Genomic DNA, 18,989 nt, shown 5'->3' with positions numbered 1-18,989 from the left:
TGGACACAACCAACTGAGCAACCCAGGAGCCCCAGCACTGTACTTTTAGGACCTTGGCATCTTTCTCTCTTCCATGTTTTCTCACCTGGTCCTTCTGAAGGGAACTGGTTTGTATTTGTAAACTTATGAAAGAGGTGGATTAGTGTGAAATCTGTGGCTACTGATCAGAGCCTAATTAATCAACCTATCAGGGAAATGAATTTGTGAACCAAACAGTTATCTGTACACTAAATATTTGAGATAGACCTCCTACAAAAATTGATAATGTTTATGTGGTTTTAATAATTCAGTGTTCAATAAAAATAAATATTAAGCCTCTGCTCCTACCTTATTGTTCTCATTCTTTACAGTCGATATAAAAATTCATATTGTAAACATGATCTATTTTTGAACAAGTCATACATACAAAGAAGGCCTTTTACTTTTTACTTCATCTGAGTACAGTGAACTCTTATTTGTGATCAATTAAAAGACAAATAAACTGCAATGACAAATGGTTAGCTATCATTAAATTCTGAATTTCAAATATTTTTTTACATAGTACTCACCTAGGGGCACCTGGGTGACTCAGTCAGCTGAGCCTTGGTTCAGCTTGGGTCATGATCTCATGGTTCATGGGTTTAAGCCCTGTGTCAGGCTCTGTGCTGGCAGCACAAAGCCTGCTTGGAATTCTCTCTCTCTCCCTTCCCTGCTCACACTCTCTCTCAAAATAAATATTTTTAAAAAATTAAAAAAAATAAATGATACTACCTAATTTTTTAAATAATAAATAATAAATTTTTAAGTACACTCCATGCCCAACATGGGGCTTGAACTCACAACCCTGAGATCAAGAGTCATCTGTTCTACCGACTGAGCCAGCCAGGCACCCCTGAATTTTCAAATATTTTTAATTAAAAGCAAAACTTCACAGATAAAACATTTCATTTATTTATATTTTTAAAGACCTTGTAGTTTAGTTCTTAAAAACTTCAAAACAATCTTCCTACAACTGTACACTTTATAAAAATGCCTTACACTGTATAGCAGGTACGTATTATCAACACTTAACACCTATTGTATTTCTGTTCTAGTAGTTCATTTTGATCTATGTTTTAGTCTTTTGTTGAAAGTTCAAGGTTGTGCATACTTAGTATTTGCAAATTTGCACATTCATATATGATTCATTCAACAAATCCTTACTAATTATCTGCGATGTCATAGTCACTGTTTCTACACACTATTGAGTCAAGCCAGAAAGAGTCCTTGACCTCATGGAGTTTTCGGTTTATTGGGGGAACATGCAAGAATCAAATAATTACACATGTTTAAAAACTACAATTATGACAAGTGCTGTGAAGGAGAGTTAAAAAAAAAATACAAGAAGAATCTTCAATAGCATATATGAATGTTGGGTGTGTGTGTGGGGGGGGGGATGGTTAGGGAAAGTTGCCCTGAGGAAGTGATATAAGGATGAATGTGGGTTAATTAGGAGAAAGGAGGGAAAAGCATTACTGACCTAGAACAACAGCTTCTACAAAGGCCAGACAGGTATCAAAGCAAACATGAAGGACAGAAAAAGGCTACCTTCTAGAGGAGAGTGTTAGAGGCAAGGGGAGCTAGGCATGAGATGAGGCTTGAGTATGAAAGGCAGCCAGATCTTGCTGGACTCTACAGGCATTTAGAAAGTGTTTTTACATGTAGACAAACAGAAAATAATTGAAACCTTTGTAGGGTTTTAAGCGTGATTGTGGGTGGGGTGATAGGATAAGATTTGCATTCTGAAAAGATTACTGGCTTCACAGTAGGAATGGATTAGAGGGCAGGGCAAGAATGTATGGTTTACTGAGATAGACTCTTCTCTGAACATTTGCATATAAACTTCAGACTTTGAAAAATCAGGTTTTAAAGGGATTGGGATTTTCTAAGAAAAGAAACACTGTTTTTTTAGCTTTTAAATATTTTGTGTTTATTTTTTAGGAGCAAAGCAAAATGGGTTCACAGTGAGTATAGAAAAAGAAAAATGAACAGTACACCTTTCCAGAAGTCCTGGGAAAAAGTTTGTCATTGATTATTGATGTTAACTTTTTCTCCCCAAATGAAAATAGCTTTATTGATTTTTTTTTATTATACACCCAATATAAGTTATACTTTCACTATAAAGCAGTACAGAAAATGTGTTAAGACAGTTTTTTAGAAACTGAAGTTCAACTACTGACTAAGTATTGTCCCCATTCTGGTGAATCTTTTAAAACTACTCTCCATGCTAGTATTCACATATGAACTTATATATACATTCTAGGGACCATGGCTATCAATAAATATTAATAGGAGGAATTAATTATTCCCATTATATGTGTTAATATATTGCTTTCTTCACTCAACAATAAGCCTTGGACTTATAAAATGCCATATGAACCTTTTTAATGGCTAGTGAATAATTCATGGTAAGTGTGTGCCATAATGTATGTAAACAACCCCACAGGATGGAAGCTCAAGTTTTTTAGGCTTATAAACAGTGCTACAGTGAATATCCTTGCACAGACATCTTAATAAACCTGTCTAGGATAAATTTCTAGAAAGGAAATTGCTGGGTAAAAAGATACATATATTTTTTTGTTTTGATACATATAGCCAGCCTAATGTTAAGCTATTCCTATTTACATTTCTAATTATATTTATTTTGCTATACTTCTAATGGATTAAAAAATTACTTATTCACTGGTGTTTTTTATGCACACTCCTCTGATTACTGGCCAAGTCTGCACATCTTCCCATACATTTATTACTTACTTGTATTTCTTACATAGTTTAAAAAAAATTTTTTTTTAATGTTTATTTTTGAGAGAGACAAGCAGAGTGTGAGTGGGGGAAGGGTAGAGAGAGAGAGAAAGAGACAGAGAGAGACACGAAGAATCGGAAGCAGGCTCCAGGCTCCCCAGATCCTGACATAGGGCTCAAAGCCATGAACCAAGATCATGACCTGAGCCAAAGTCAGACACTTAACCAACTGAGCCACACAGGCACCCTTCTTCTTATATAGATTTCTATGTCCTTTGCACATTTTTTTCTTTTACTAGATATGTGTTTGTTTTATTGATTTATAAGAGCCCTTTGCTTATTAGTGGTATTAAGCCTTTGTCTGCCATATATACCCCAGATTTCTTTTTCCTAGTTCACTTAAAAAAATCTGTTATTAAAAAAAAAAGTTTTAAAATTTATATAGTTAGTTCTGTCAGCCTTTTTCTTTAAAAATTTTTTTTAGCATTTATTTTTGAGAGACAGAGTGAGACAGAGCATGAACAGGGGAGGGGCATAGAGAGAGAGGCAGGACCCAGAATCTGAAGCAGGCTCCAGGCTCTGAGCTGTCAGCACAACACCCAACATGGGGCTTGAACCCAAGATCATGACCTGAGCCAAAGTCTGATGCTTAATGGGCTGAGCCACCCAGGTGCCCCAGTCAGCCTTTTTCTTTAAGGCTCTTGCTTTTGTGTTCTACTTAGAACTAGGTCTTTCACTGTCCAATATTATAAAAATACATCCCTAATTGTATTTTCTTTTGGTACTTTTTACATTTTCATGAGCATTAAGGGAGGACAAATGATACTGACTTTATTAAAATTTTTCCTTTTATGAGAAATTCCTCTTTTAGGATTTATCTTAAAGAAATAATAGACACAAAGTTTTAGTTTCAAGGATATTCACTAAAGAATTATTTATAATGACCAAAAAACTGTAAGCAATGGTAAGTTCAACACCAGAAGACTGATTACATCAATTATGGTATATCCATAGCCATTAAAATGACACTAAAAATATTTAATCATATTAAAACATATTAATAAACATAAGCACAAATATGCTAAGATGTAATACATAAACACCAAAAAACAATTTTAGCTAGGCACAGAAGAGTAAGATTGTATTTACACGACAGTGGTTAGTTTTGGTACCGGAAATAATGAGTGATCTTTTCTCTTATTTTTTTCTGCCATGAGCATGTATAAAGTATGAAAAAAGTTTAAAATTTAGTGTACCCTGTGATTACACAGTGTATAGTGGTGTTTTAGTAGCTACGGGTGCCTTAGACTAGAGATTGTCTTCAACCTTACAAATATAACTTTTGCTTCATCCAATAACCTTGAGCAAGTTGGTTAACCCTTTTGTACTTGAGTTTCCTCATCTTTTAAATAAGGATAATAATACCTATCTTGATTTCATTCAAAAGGAAGGTGTGTAGGGGTGCCTGGGTGGCTCAGTCGGTTAAGCGTCTGACTTCGCCTCAGGTCATGATCTCATGGTTTGGGTTTGAGCCCCCCCCCCCCCCCCCCCGTCAGGCTGTGTGCTGACAGCTCAGAGCCTGGAGTCTGTTTCAGATTCTGTGTCTCCCTCTCTCTCTGACCCTCCCCCTGTTCATGCTCTGTCTCTCTGTCTCAAAAATAAATAAAAAAAACAAAAACAAAAACAAAACAAAAGGAAGGTGTGTAAACTGTTCATAATTCACTGTAAGCTATATAGAAAATATGATTTACATTCAACTACAGAAACATCATTGCTTTTTTGGCTTAAACCCCTTTCTTGAGGTGTGACTGACATACAAAAAGCTGTACATATATTTCTTAAAGCTTTTATTTCTTTTTTAAGTTTACTTTTTTTTTTTTTTTTTTTTTAAGTAATCTCTACACCCAACATGGGGCTCGAACTCATGACCCTGAGATCAAGAGTCCTATGCTTTTTTGACTGAGCCAGCCAGGCCACCCACAGTACTATTGAATGTATACAAACTGGAGATAAATACACACCTGTGAAACCATCACCACAATCTATTCCATAAACATATCCATCACCTTCCAAAGTTTTCTACTGCCCACTTTATTATTACTTTTTTTGTGATACAGACATTTAAGACCCACCTTCTTAGCAAAATTTTAGGTATACAGTACAGTATTGTTAAATACAGGCACTATGCTATACAGGAGATCTTTAAGACTATTCACCTTATATAACTGAAATGTTGCACCCTTTGACTAATACCTCTCATTTCCCTCTCTCCCCAATCTCTGGCAACAATTACTCTACTTTCTGCTTCTATGAGTTTAACTAAATACCTCATAGAGGTGGTATCATGCAATATTTTTCCTTCTGTGTCTAGCTTATTTCACTTACCATAATGTCCTCCAGTTTCAACCATATTGTTACAAATGGCAAGATTTCCCTCCTTTTTTAGGACAAAATAATATTCCATTGTGTGTATATGATTATTGTTTTTAATGTAAATTCAATGGAAACATTAGTTCAATATCTTTACTTAGCTAAGGAAAGAAAAAAAGAAGAAACAGAAGAAAAAGTTGTCTACCAAATTAAACTGCAAGGGAAGATAAATTATTCAACAAACATATACTAATCCCCTACTATGTGCCAAACATGGATTGGGATAGGGAATTATAAAAGTGAGTAACACATAGTCTCCATTCTCAGGTACTTCAATCTGGTAGATGACACATGTCAATCCCACAGACAGAATCATAGGCTATTGTCCCTAGAACTAAAGAGGCAAAGTGCCCCCACCAAAGCAGTATCTGTCAAGTTTGACTATCAAAGATCAGATGAACCAGGTATAGGATGTCAGCCTCACAGCAGTTATAGTGAGACAGTATCAAGGTAACCTACAGAATTTTACATAGCCTAAAGTGAAATTAGGGGATAAATTGGTTGGGGAATGCCCCATTCTTGAGGGGTTCCCCTGGTAAGCATAAGGGGGAATCCCCTTAAATATGGTAGAACCCCCAACAGTAAATGTAGGGGCTAAGGGGAGAACAGATCCCTACTTGCTAGCAGGAGACTGGAAGGGGTGGGGGAATTCTTAAAAACTCCATTTACAGAACAGGAGATCCCCTTATGTTACTCAAAGTTCCCTGATACATACAGCTGTTTTGAGACGTTTGCGATTACTATCCTCTTGAACTTTGATTTTGATTCCATCTCCCTTAAGGTTTAGAGGAAGACCTTAATATTTCTTTATATATATCAGGAAGACCTGTATATTTATATAGAAAAAACAATAAAAATATAAATACATACACATACATACACCACATACTCACACTATTTGTCTGTTAGGAGTTCAATAGTCCTATAATTTAAGTCATTTACTTGTACCATTTTAATCTAAAGTTCATTCCCAATTAATCCATGTTTAAATATAATTCCAGACAGAAGACAAAGTGGATTTTACAAAATATAAGGTAAGATATATGTCTGAGAAAAATACAGTCCTGACACAATTCACACCAGTAGGGATTCAAACATTTTTGGTGGTTCTAGTGCTACCAGAAAGCAAAAATAATACTAGCAAAATTCCTATTATGTACTAAACATAAAAGATGAAAAGAAGCAAAGATGTTCATTTAACAGTTTGGAATGAAAATAATTTGTAAAGTTGAAATAAAAATTCTTAAACCCACTTTCACTTACCATTACTTTAATCCTAGATGAGCAATTAACTTTAGTAACTCTTTTTATGGGAGAGGCACTGGTGGTTAAAATACAGTAAATAATGTATTTATTTGCAAAGTGCCTGGAATTGAAAAAATGCATTAAGGACAAAGTACTGTATTGTTATAGCATTCTTCCATATATTACATGGAAGCACATATTATATGTACCCCAACAGGCAGAATCCTATCTTCTCCAAGGTACAGATTAGGTCAATGTCATGAGTCTACTGTCTCATACTTTCCAATAACTAAAACAAAGCAGGACAAAATGAAGAAAAAAAAAAAAAACCACCAACAACGCCAATCTGAGGATTTGTATCAGAATTTGAAGCTGTTGATCACTGGTGGGCAGGTGACCATATGGATAGGTGATAATATGATCATTACTGGAAAAATAATTCAAAGCCAAAATCTTTTTGTGGTAGGTTAATGTATCATTCTTTACATTAAAATTACATTTCATCTAAAAGATAGAACTAATATTTTTTTGTTTCATATACAACACCGTTCATTTATACTGGTACTAAAATTATAGAGAATTTAAGTGGAAGTTGCTTTGAATAAATCTATACAATCAATAGCATATATGAGTCTGGATGTGCATGCATATATATAGCCATTGAAAAATATTAATATTAATGGTATTTTATAATATGTCTGGGAAACTGCTTTTTAAAGCTAATCTTCAGAAACATACCATATTCCTTACTCCACATATATATTCAAATTTTTAAATAATTTTCTTATTTGAAAAATAGAAATTTCAAAAGAACAGAATCATCAAACTTGAGGACCTAAAAATTGTAACACATGCTCTTTACTAAACATAAAATTTCCCATTAATATTTAATGCAGATTATTAAGGCCTCTAACCATAGATAATTTGTAACTGTAGAGTTTGTATTTCCAATTTTTTTTCTATGCACATTCTAACATATATTAATGTAAAAAGTGTACCCTGTCATATAAATGTCCTTTTTCCCTTTTTCAAGAGTAATTATCTTGAACATATTTCATATTAGTTTGTGATTCAACTTTCAATATATTTCTTTTAAAAGTTAAAAAGCCTCGCCATAGTTTGAGAACATCTTTTTTTAACCTGAAATAGGTTTGAAAAAAAATAATTTAAAATTTCACATTTTAAAACAATAAAACGAGTCTAAACACTTTAGTATTAGCTAAATTTAGCATACTAAAATTTCAAAAAAAGGAGAAAGGCTTTAAATTGGAAAACCTTCTTCTGCAAAACTCGACCAAGATTACGAGTTTCGTTTCTAGCTCCATCTGTTCTTTTAATCATTCTAAATTCCATACGCAATGTAAACAATTAAAAAATAAGTCTGAAAAATTAATTCATGTCTTAAGACACACAGTCCTTGGAGTCGCACACAACGTCCGTAGAAGCAGACTCCTCCCCGCTCCTGGGGAAAACCCTGCCTAATATTTATAACGTTATGACATACTGTAATACTCACAAGGTGGTTGTAGAAGTATAAACACGACTGGAGTTATCTGATTGGCTGGTGGTGATGTAACACCCATGTCAATACTTCCCAGTGAACGCACGTGTTCGACCTTTTATTTAAATTTCCATTTCATCACAGCAATAAGACACTCGGGGCGGTGCATTTTCTGTGAAATGATTATTGCCTTGGGCCTGAGGTGGTGCCTCGCACACACAATGCTGCAGACGAGGTGTCGGTGGTTGTAACCTCCTCGCGTGAAAGGCACCGCCTGGTCCAGTCTTTGTGAAGGAACAAAATAAGTTCACTTCCTTGGGTACCGCCACCCACCCCTAGGCAAATGACAAGGCTGGAGCGCAGCTCCCACCGCACAGTTATTTCTAAAGTCCCAGGTGAACTCGTGGCGATAGAAGGAAAATGTGCGTCGCGGCCGCGGGTAGGTGCGTGTGGGCAGCGGGGAGGCGGCCAGACCCTGACACTCGCCAGCTGTTTGTCCTCCGCGTAGCCCGGCCCCGGCCGCACACGCCCGCCCCCTCCCCGAGACCCCCAGCCAGCCGCTCGGCCTTTTGTCCCCCGCCCCTCGGCCGACTTCCTTCCCCCCCGGCCGCACCCCCGCCCCCAGGCCGGGAGGCGCGGCCCAGCCCCTTTCCCGGTCCCCTGGCGCCCCCACCCCACCCCAGCCCAGCCCCAAGCCCAGCCCCCCTCCCCCAGCCCGGCCCCCACCCTTTCCCCCTCCAGCGGTTACTGCTACCCCGGTGCATTGTGGGCGCACGGTCCGTTGTTCATTTGCCATTCGACCTCCGCCAGGGCCTGGTCGGACGGAAACGCTCCGCCGGCTTTATTGTCGGTTCGTTATGTGGCGGAGCCTAGCAGTTTAACGTGCCTCTCGCCCTCAGCGCCTGGGAAGCCGGCGGCGGCGTCGGGACTCCTCGGCGCACCGGAGGAAGGATATCTGTTTGGAGGGTCGGTGTGTGCGCGCGGCTTTAAAGAGGGGGCAGCGGAGGGTCTCCCCGCACTCCGCCTCTCAACTTCGAAGGCCCCACGCGCCCCCGGCTCGCTGCTCACCTCTCCGCCGCCCGCCCCCTTCTCCGCGCGGGACGCTGCCCGGAGCACAGCGGGGCGGGGGTGGAGGACGAGGAGGCGGCCGGAGGCGGCGGCCCGGCGGGCGGTGGTGGACGCGTGAGGCAGCCCCGGGAGCGAGCGCGAGCCGGGCGGGAGGGCGAGGCCGAGCCCCGCGAGACCGGAACGCCGGGGGTGGGGGCGGGGGCGAAGCCGAGGGGGAGCGGCGGGGAACGCGCGGGACGCGGCCCGAGGCCGGGCGCGAGCCGGGGCACCGGGCGGCGGCGGCGGCGCGCGCCATGTCGTTCAGTGAAATGAACCGCAGGACGCTGGCGTTCCGAGGAGGCGGGTTGGTCACCGCCAGCGGCGGCAGCGGCGGCGGCGGCAGTTCCACGAACAATAACGCTGGCGGGGAGGCCTCGGCTTGGCCTCAGCAGCCCCAGCCAAGACAACCCCAGCCGCTAGCGCCTCAGCAGCTCAATGGGCGGGGGGCCGACGAGGAAGTGGAATTGGAGGGCCTGGAGCCCCAAGACCTGGAGGCCTCCGCTGGGGCGGCCGCCGCCGCCGAGGAAACCAAGGAGTTGCTGCTCCCCCAAGACGCGGGCGGCCCCACCTCGCTGGGCGGCGGTGGCGCGGGGGGCCCCCTGCTAGCGGAAAGGAACCGTCGGACTCTGGCCTTCCGAGGAGGAGGCGGCGGCGGGGGTCTCGGCAACAATGGCAGTAGCCGCGGCCGCCCCGAGACCTCGGCGTGGCCCCTGAGGCATTTCAATGGGCGAGGGCCAGCGGCTGTGGATCTGGAGCTGGACGCGCTGGAGGGGAAGGAGTTGATGCAGGACGGCGCGTCCCTGAGCGACAGCACCGAGGACGAGGAGGAGGGGGCGAGCCTGGGCGACGGCAGCGGGGCGGAAGGCGGCAGCTGCAGCAGCAGCAGGCGGTCGGGCGGAGATGGCGGGGACGAAGTGGAGGGCAGCGGTGTGGGAGCTGGCGAAGGAGAGACTGTCCAGCACTTCCCGCTTGCGCGGCCCAAGTCCCTAATGCAGAAGCTACAGTGCTCCTTCCAGACCTCTTGGCTCAAAGATTTTCCCTGGCTGCGGTATTCCAAGGATACTGGCCTTATGTCTTGCGGCTGGTGCCAAAAGACCCCTGAGGACGGGGGAAGCGGGGACCTTCCTCAAGTGGGGCACGATGAGCTTTCGCGAGGGACCCGAAACTACAAGAAAACCCTTCTTCTGAGACATCACGTCTCTACCGAGCACAAACTCCACGAAGCCAACGCCCAGGTACAGTATATCCTCCTACTTTTTAAGGTCTTTAAAGGAGAGATTTATCAGCTAAAAAAAAAAAAAAAAAAACACTTTCCTGGGTGAAGGCATCATTCCAGTTGTGGCAATGAAGGGAGCTCGTGCGTGGGGGTTTAGAAAGCCTGGGAACAAGTTTTCAAAAGTTATCTGTGTTGGGGGTTGGGGGGAAGGAATGACAATTTTCTAATCGTAGCGCTGAATTTTTTGGATGACTCCTTTCTTTGTCCATGGGATTGAATTTTTTTAAAAGTTTAATAAAGTGAGTTTGAAAGTTTTAACCCCAAAAAGTTGATTTTGCGGTCAAAAATTTTATTAGCTGTGATTTTAGAAAAGCTGCCTTATGTTTCAGTCTTTCAGCATGCTGGTGGAAGTCAAATCTGGCAACTCTTTGAAGAATGAATTAAACAATTTCCTTAACCTTTGATGCTAACCCTTTCAGGAAAACGTTCAGCTGAGAAAGTTCTTTATATCAGGTCAGGATAATGCGAATTATGAGAGCAGTATGTAAATGTAGAGCAACCTATTTGGGTAACACTCCCCATGAATAATTTTACTAAATTCATCTCTGTTGAACTTTCTTACCAAAGGCATGCTTTTGGTAAATTACTGTAGTTTTTCCTTGTTTCCTCCTACCCAGATTTTTGTGCTGAGATTTTCTCTAATCCTCCCTTTTAAAAACCTTCTTGTAAATGCAGTTCATTTTACACTTAGCATATTAGAGATGTTTCACGTGAGGTTATTTCTATCAGGTAGTAGGTTGGTAGAGACTTTATTTACTAAACTGCTTGAAAACATAAGTCCTTAGTTACAAAACAAGCTGTACCTTAGTTATTTTCTTGTTTTAATATTTCCAGTCTAAAGATAGTAGTCTTAACATTTTGGTAATCCCTTTTCAAGCCAAATAGATGTTGAGCACTTCTCGTTTAAGAGTTTTTGGACAACCAATGTGGTGGATGGAATTCATTTTTTTGTATTGGTAGCCATTCATTGATTTTAGAAAGTCAGCTTTTAGATACTAGTCTCTGTGTGTGTATTGGCGTGATCTTACTGTTCACAACACTGGAGTTAATTAGGCGCTATCCAATAACCCCCCATAGCACAGCAGTTTCTCAGAAGTTAACTTTAAAGCATAGGGTTATTTTTCCCAGTGGAGAATGGCAATAGTCTTCGTACAAATTTTAGTTGCCTAAGCCCTAGAAGGAAGGTCACTTAAAGATATATGGCCCCAAAAGGTTAAGTAAATTGTCCTAAGTCTTAGAGTCCTCGATGACAACTGGGACTAGGGCCTATAAAGAATGTTGTAATGGAAAAAGAATGGGTTTTAGAGCAAATCTGGGTTCGGATCTCAGCTTTCTACAATTACTAGCTTTATGAGCTTGGGCAATGGAGTGAAATATAACTAGCATTTCCTTCTGTAATGTATGCCGAACACACATCACCTTACTCTGCAAAGTAATATTATTTTATAGAAGTGGAAGTAGAAGCTTTAAAGAGTTAAGTAATATATTAAGTTATTTTGTAAGATGATGGAGGAGGGGGACTTATGAAAATGAAAGCATATTTTTCTAAATAATCATAGGTTGGTTATTCAGAAAACTACAAAAAGACAATGAGAAGGAATATATATATTCTTAATATACATGTGGACCCAGTTACTTTTCTTGTCAGCATAGTCTGTCCCTCTAGGCAAATCTGAATGGGAATGCAAAATATAATTAGCTGCTTAGTGAACCTGAAATCAGAGGAAGGGGAATTAGAATTAGTTGGATAACCTTATGATAGACTTAGTATGGTGTAACCTTCTCCCCTAGGCATTATCTGGATCAGGGGATTCATTCCCTAGGTAAAATCTTTTCTGAATTTGATCTCTGATTTACCCTTCCTTTTCCCTTTGCCCCCTCAAAAATTTTTATAGATATAAGATACCATTTTTCTCTTAGGACATACTTTCATTAGACTGAGGATAATACAGTTTAGTAAGTACGTCCTGTGTGTCTAAGGGTGTATATACATATATTGGTTCCCTTGATTGAGTTTCGTTTCCCCTCTGAATTGATCCTGATTTTTTTTGTTTTCATTCTAAAGTTAGTTTGTGGGTGTTAACCTTGCTGTTTACCCCAGATACCACCTACATATTTGTCTTGTTAATATGAGTGACCTGTTCAAGAATTGAGTTATTCCTATGGACAGAATTCGGGGTTTTTGGTTGTTTTTTTTTTTCTTACCCTGTAGCCTTTGATTACCTGTAGGAGGCAGTATAACACAATCTGTAAGAGCATTCTTGGGCTTAAGGTTAAGGGGACCTGATTCCTAATCCTCTACTTTCTTGGCAGGCAAAGGAGTTAACTTCTAATTTCCTTGGGTATGAAAAGTATATATGCCAGCACATAATCACTTAGTAAATGCTAGTCATTATTATCATTGTGTATATTTATCATAGATAATCGTAAGGGTGTGTGTGTGTGTGTGTGTGTGGCCTGGTACCTCATGTGTCTTCAGTGTTACCAATTTTGACAGTTTGGAAAGCACTTTATCTTGTGGAATCAATCTTGATTCTAGAGAATAAACCATTTCTCCATTTCATACCTTCAGAGACTTGGTTATCCAGTTCTTTGAACATTCTGAGATTTTCTCGCATAGGCAGATTTTTTCACAGCTTCATAAGAATACTTTGCTTTGGCTTTCTCCTGTCTTAAAAATAATGAAATGAGAGTTCTGGAGTTCTTCAGGCAAGAATTGAATTTGAGGCTAAGGATAGTTCACTCCCTTTATTCCTTTCAACTCCACCCCTCCTTTTTTTTTTAAATTTTTTAATTTTTTTTTATTTTAAAGAGGGATGTTTTTTGAGAGGAGGTTGGCCAAATTTTAGACTTTCACTAAGTGTGACTTTTCTTATGCTTTCTGAAAGTACGATTCATTAATTCTGTAGTGACCAAAGAATTACAGTACATTCCTAAAAAGTTTGCTATACCGTTAATTGCTGTTGGTTGTTAAGACTGCTCATGGGAGAGTCAAAATATGCTCTCAGAATCTGTTCTGAGCCTTCTATTTCAGAGAGATACCTGTATTTATAAGGGTGTAAGGGGCAGCATACAGGTTTTTTTGAGTAGTAATTATCTTCTTTGAGGCAAGTTCAATGATTAGCTCATACAGAATTTGACCATTTGGCCCAGAGGACTTTAAAATTGCTTTAATAACAGTGATTACCACTGTATCTTGGTTCAGATCACTTTCTACCCAATTGTGACATTTTCATAGCCTAAATCACACATTCTGTCAACTCTAAGTTTGCTAAGTCTGAAACATACACTTAAATATATTATAAATTTAGTTAACCTTTCTAGAAAGTAAATACTTAATTTAGATCAGTGATCTGATTGAAATTACTAATAAGAACATGTTGAGGTTAGCAACTAAAGCAAAAGTGACAAAGTGACAGTCTACCCAGCCTTCTTTGCATTTGGCAAAAATAAGGCTTAAAGGTTTGTTGTTAACAATTTAAGAAGAAAGTCTGAAAGTTTTCACTAAGAAATCTTAAAGATGAACTTATGGCCCATTAAAGAAGCATTTTGTATAATATGTAGGTTCTAACATTCATTGTGTTTGGTTTATTGAGCTGGTTCATTTCCCTTGTGTTTGACTTTTTAGTAGTGTCTTTGACTACCTTATAGTGTATCTAGGATTGGCTTCTTTCTCCTTCTCAAATTTACTTATATTAGGTACATCCAAGGCACTGGAGATAAACCTGTAAATCATTTTCTCTGCCATCAAGGAACTTGTAGTCTAGTAAGAAGAGACAGACACGACAATAAAATGATAGATACCATGTTAGAAGTATGTTCAGATTACAATGGAAACAGTAAAGGAAGGGAGTCATAAATTCTACTTGTGAAGGTTGGGAGAAGCTTGTATAATTGGCTCTTGAACTTCATTGAGTTAAATGAATAGCTGTTGAACAGGGAGGGGAGGGCATTGCAGGCACTGCAATTGGAAGCAGCATTAACAAAATGAAATTGATGTGTCTAAGAAGTGGATAATTTGGTTGCTGACCAGAATGAAAAATCAAGTTTGAATAGGTAATAGACTATGGAGGGTATTTTGTCATGCTAAAATGATTGTATTCTATTCTAACAAATGGGCAACCGTTTAGCAGTTAAATTTAGCAATTTTAAACGGGAAGATCATGAAGAAATATGTTGCTGTTCAGAGACACCTGGGTAGTTGTGTTTTTAGAAGAGAGCTGGTAATAAAGCATATCTTTAGTATCTAAAATTGAAGATTTCCACTGCTAACCTATAGAATTAGAATTTCCATTTTGTTCTAAAATTTGGATTTGGAAGTGAAATTGACATTTTCATTCTTTCAGTATAGTGTTGTAGTGGGTTGCTGCGACAAAAGCAGTAAAGATTTTTGTTTTTAATACTTTAATTTTATACTTTGTTTTGCATTGGAAATGCCTTTTTTCTGCTAATCCATTTATTTAAAGGACTAGCTCTGGGTAGGGAAAGTAAATACTAATTGTTGATTTTTAACTAATATTTTCTTATGATTGGTGGATTAACTACAGATGAACTCACTGTAAATGAAGGTATCCCCAACTCTTCTCATAAGGGTGTGGAGATGGGTGGTGGTCTTGGATTCTTTGCAAGTTGGTGGCATTATCTAGCTCCCCAAGTTAGAGTGCTGAAGACCAACCCTATGATCCCTACCCCCTCAACCAAATCTAGTTGATTATTCAGGTTCTGCTGATTTTTATCTTCCAGGTATTTTTCCAGGCTGTGACTCATCACCCCTCCCCCCATTAACGTTATCCATCTTAGGTTAGTTAGGGTCCTGGTTTCTTGCAAGTATGTTGCACTATTAAACAGTAGCTTCCCCTGGTCACAGTATCTCTAGTTCTAGTTCCCTGATATTAATCCCCTACTTTGCTATCATAACCATCTCTTATATCTTCTAATCCAATCAGATCACTGCTTCTAAGGCTCTGTAGGTACCTATTACAGTGGTTCTTAATCTGGGGGTGGGCAGGGGACAGATTCCAATCTCTTGGTAACTGATGGAAGCTATTGACATATGCCTCAAAAAATGTTCGTAAGTGTATACTTGTATTTCTTGGGCTTTTTTGGGATCACCTTCAAGTTCTTTCATAAATCTGGTATTGTGAAGATTCTTGTAGACTGTCTTGTTTCTTTTAATGTTTTATTTGCTTAGAATGTTCATCCTCCCATCCCACTCTTTTGTCCTATAAGGCTCTGCTCAAGATCTTTCTTCCAAAAAGCATAAGCATCCCCCCCCACCACCAAAAAAACAAAACAAAACAAAAAAAAACACTGGACTGTATACACCTCCTCTCTGCCCTCATAACAACTTTGTTACAATCTTCAGTACCTTAAGAGTCTTGCCCACTAGTGATAGTCTTCAAATTGGGAACTATACTTCCTCATTTTTGGTCCCCAGTGTAGAACTTGTGTAAAGTAGGCATTTGTTTAATGCTTATTTAATAATTGAGTGAAGTCAGAATTTTTCAAGCTTTTAGCAGCTTTTTCCTCTGTGAGTAAAGTACTTATTATATAAGCTTCTTTGGAAGTAGATTTGAAGATACATGTTATGAGGATTTTAACTAAATGGACACCTTTTTATATTTTCTTGATTATAGAAGAGTTAATTCTAAGATCTCTTACAGATGTAAAATTGTAATTTTACTTTGGGCATTTTCACAAGTAAAAAACTTGAAAGCTTTTCACATTTATAGAATCTTCAGTGTAACAAATTGTTTAACTTTTGAAGTCTGAATGTCCATTTCCTTAAAATATCGTTCAGCCAGTTTAGACTGATGTCTAGCTAAGTTGTGCTTTCCATTTTTGGGAAAGGGAACAGAAAAGGTTCCCAACATTTGAAAAGACCACTTCTGGAAATACTTAAATCTTTTCATCAGTATATTTTTACATATCACTGAACTTATATTACCATATACTAGGAGTGGACATTTAGAATGTTAAAGAACCAGAGACAGATGCCAAGAGTTCTTAGGAAACTACTTTAAAGATTTTTATATTTAGTACTAAGATTTTTCTTAATTTATTTAGTTCAGCATATAATACCAGCAATTTACTTTAATGCTATGTGCTTATTGAAGCTCTGTTTTACCCAACTGCCGAAACTACACATATTCTTGACTTGCAAATCCTTCATTGTGAAGAGCATGTTTAATAGGTGCTACAGAAGCAAGACCTAGTGCTCTACTAAGTAGCGGAAATGAAATTGCTGATGTCGCTCATAAAATCAAAGAGCATTATTATTCTTGTATAACAGTAATGAGAGAAAAAATGGGTGAACAGTAGTGTTTGATTTGTATAGTTTGTGTTAAAATAGTATGGGTAAATATTTTGGTGGATAGGCTTTTGTCTGAGTTACTGTTAAAAGTTAGGACATTTGGTCTGATAATGCCAGAGGACTTCAGAAATTGGGACTGGCCCAGAAAATCAGAAAATGCAGAACACAGTGACCATAGCCTAAAATGACTGCCACAGTTAGATATAGCTACCTCCTTAAAGAGTTTGAACTGCGAGTTTGAACTGCCAGATGTATAAACTCTAGGTAGGTTCTTGATTTGTAAATGCTAGTTCACTGCTTCCACAAATACTTCATGATGTGCTGCCAAATTTTGATCAGTGCTTAAATTTTTGCTTCTTCCAAGTATTTATACTATTACTACAACAGCAGAACTTTGAACCAAATGAGCTTTGCTGGGCAGGTATGGCATGCATAGCAAAGCTCAGTTTCAGGCCTGCATCAAAGGAAGATTTTTCGAGTTTGGGAATTTCTGTAGTGAGTAGAAAGCATAAGGATATTAGTAAAAAGTCTTATTCAAATAGTCTCATAAGAGGGAGATCAAGTAAGCAGTATGATGCTTTTATAGAAAATTATACCATAGCATTGATTGTAGGTGTTTCTAGTATTGGTTTAGTTCTTTATATATTTATACGTGTTCATTCCCCTCTACCATAACTTTAGTGATGCTAAACATGCTGGTTTATGTACAAGCTCTAAAGGTTGAAACAATGTCTTTTATCTCACCTCCTTCCCTGCACACCTTCAAAAGCAAAAAAAATTTGGACTTGAGCATTATTTGTTTTGATTACTTCACACAAACCTTGGCTATTACCAGTTTTTGCTGAAGATTGGGTGTTTGGTAGGGAAAAATAGCTAATTTAGAGCATGAGACTTTTTGGTATGGTAGATCGAGAATGTGAGGGACTAGGCATACAGTATAAGGCATTCTGTATGTGAGACACCGGGAGGGTGATAGACTGCCAAGGGTCAGTTGGAAATAGAGGAAAATCTCTACTTGCCATTCTTCCTTCTATATATAGTGATCCTGTATCTCAGATTTGCAAGGTTATCTTGCAAATACTGAAGGGACCTGGAATTCTAATTTTGGTTCTTTTCAGTTGACTTCTCATACTTGAAAACACACAAATTCTTAAGTGGACCATGTGACCTGATTTAGTTTCAAGAGAATTGGAATTGTATGTATGGCTGTGTTCAGTACTCAAACTTTAACCTAGTATTTTTGTGCTTTAGTCTTACCCATGTGGGGTGGGGTTAATTAAGGAAGTTGTGGGATTGTTTAGGAATCTTACCACCAGTTAGAATATTATTTCCATGAGAATTCTTTTGCAGTCTTAACTGTGTTTCCAACACCCTTCAATATTTTTCCCTAATTCCCCCTTCCTCTCTTCTCTCCAAGCATATCAGTCCTCCCAGCATGTTTACAATCTAGTATGTATCTTTCCATGTTTTTCCCATGCTCATATAATCTTAGATTTGTCTGTGTGTCATTATTTCACAGAAATGGACTAACACTTCAGGTCACAATTTTCAGTTATCTTTTCTACTAGAAATGTCTAAGCACTTTTTTGATTGGAAAAAGTGATTACTTCAGTTATCTAGCGAAGTTATTAAACAGTGTGCTGTGGCTCTAAGAGGAAATTACCATAACTTTAGTGATGCTAAACAGAACTCTAATGAGTACTTGTCAGATTGAAAGAAAGAAAATTATAAACTTTTGAGAATTTTGAGTTCAGGAATTTTTGATAAGGTATTTTGAAAGTTGATTGGGAAATTATATAGCTGGATAGTCCTGTAGTTGAAACCCATTTTCCTATTAGGGTCTTAACTTTATCTTCTTGAATTAGATTTAATTAACTTCATTGACCTAAACTATTTGGATGTTTGCCAAGACTTAAGATTTACCTTTTTAGTAGTGTTAAATAGGATGAGATGCCCAACATACTGTAACTTGAACGTTGTTAGTTCAATTAGGAAGGCTGCTGCATTCCTATCAGAGATAAAGCAAACTAATTTGATTCATATATAGGAAATTTTCTTTTCATAAGAAAGTATTATTATGATTTTAAGTAATTCTTAATCTATATCCTTGGCTTATATATGAAAAAAGTAACATGATTCATGCTATTCCTCAAATGAACTCCTGCTGATCCTCATTCAGATGTGTTTGACTTAGAATAGCAGTGGCTTGCACCAAGCTCTTCATAACTTTACTCTCAGTATTTGGGATCCCTGTGAACACTATGGTCTCAAAATACATCAGGATTACTAACGTTAATGTGTTTGGTTAGCACTTTTTAAAAAGTTATATTGATGATACATGTTTTCCTTTGGGGTTT

General features: G+C 38.7%; 1 protein-coding gene and 1 long non-coding RNA gene across 7 annotated transcripts in view; one reads left to right on the top strand and one right to left on the bottom strand.

Moving 5' to 3' along the window:
- Positions 1–8,140, bottom strand: part of LOC123586001 — a 201,527-nt gene extending 193,387 nt beyond the window's left edge. For 3 of the 4 annotated variants that reach the window (XR_006706527.1, XR_006706528.1, XR_006706529.1), the window contains exons 1-3: positions 7,952–8,140; positions 5,906–6,016; positions 5,146–5,291 (exon numbers count right to left, since the gene is read on the bottom strand). This is a non-coding gene — a long non-coding RNA (uncharacterized LOC123586001). Of the gene's footprint in view, positions 1–5,145; positions 5,292–5,905; positions 6,017–6,453; positions 6,557–7,951 lie in introns of all 4 variants that reach the window. The other variant, XR_006706530.1, reaches the window with a different exon arrangement.
- Positions 8,141–8,169: 29 nt separating this feature from the next.
- Positions 8,170–18,989, top strand: part of ZBTB10 (zinc finger and BTB domain containing 10) — a 37,599-nt gene continuing 26,779 nt past the window's right edge. For 2 of the 3 annotated variants that reach the window (XM_045454798.1, XM_045454797.1), the window contains exon 1: positions 9,220–10,278. In XM_045454798.1, coding sequence (XP_045310754.1) covers positions 9,298–10,278 — 981 coding nt within the window. In that variant the 5' untranslated portion in view covers positions 9,220–9,297. Of the gene's footprint in view, positions 8,376–9,219; positions 10,279–18,989 lie in introns of those variants that run through there. The other variant, XM_045454799.1, reaches the window with a different exon arrangement.

The sequence above is a fragment of the Leopardus geoffroyi genome, chromosome C3, assembly GCF_018350155.1.
Source record: "Leopardus geoffroyi isolate Oge1 chromosome C3, O.geoffroyi_Oge1_pat1.0, whole genome shotgun sequence".
NCBI lineage: Eukaryota > Metazoa > Chordata > Mammalia > Carnivora > Felidae > Leopardus > Leopardus geoffroyi.
Note: the sequence above shows the minus strand (reverse complement) of the source record. Positions and strands in the feature narration are given on the sequence as shown.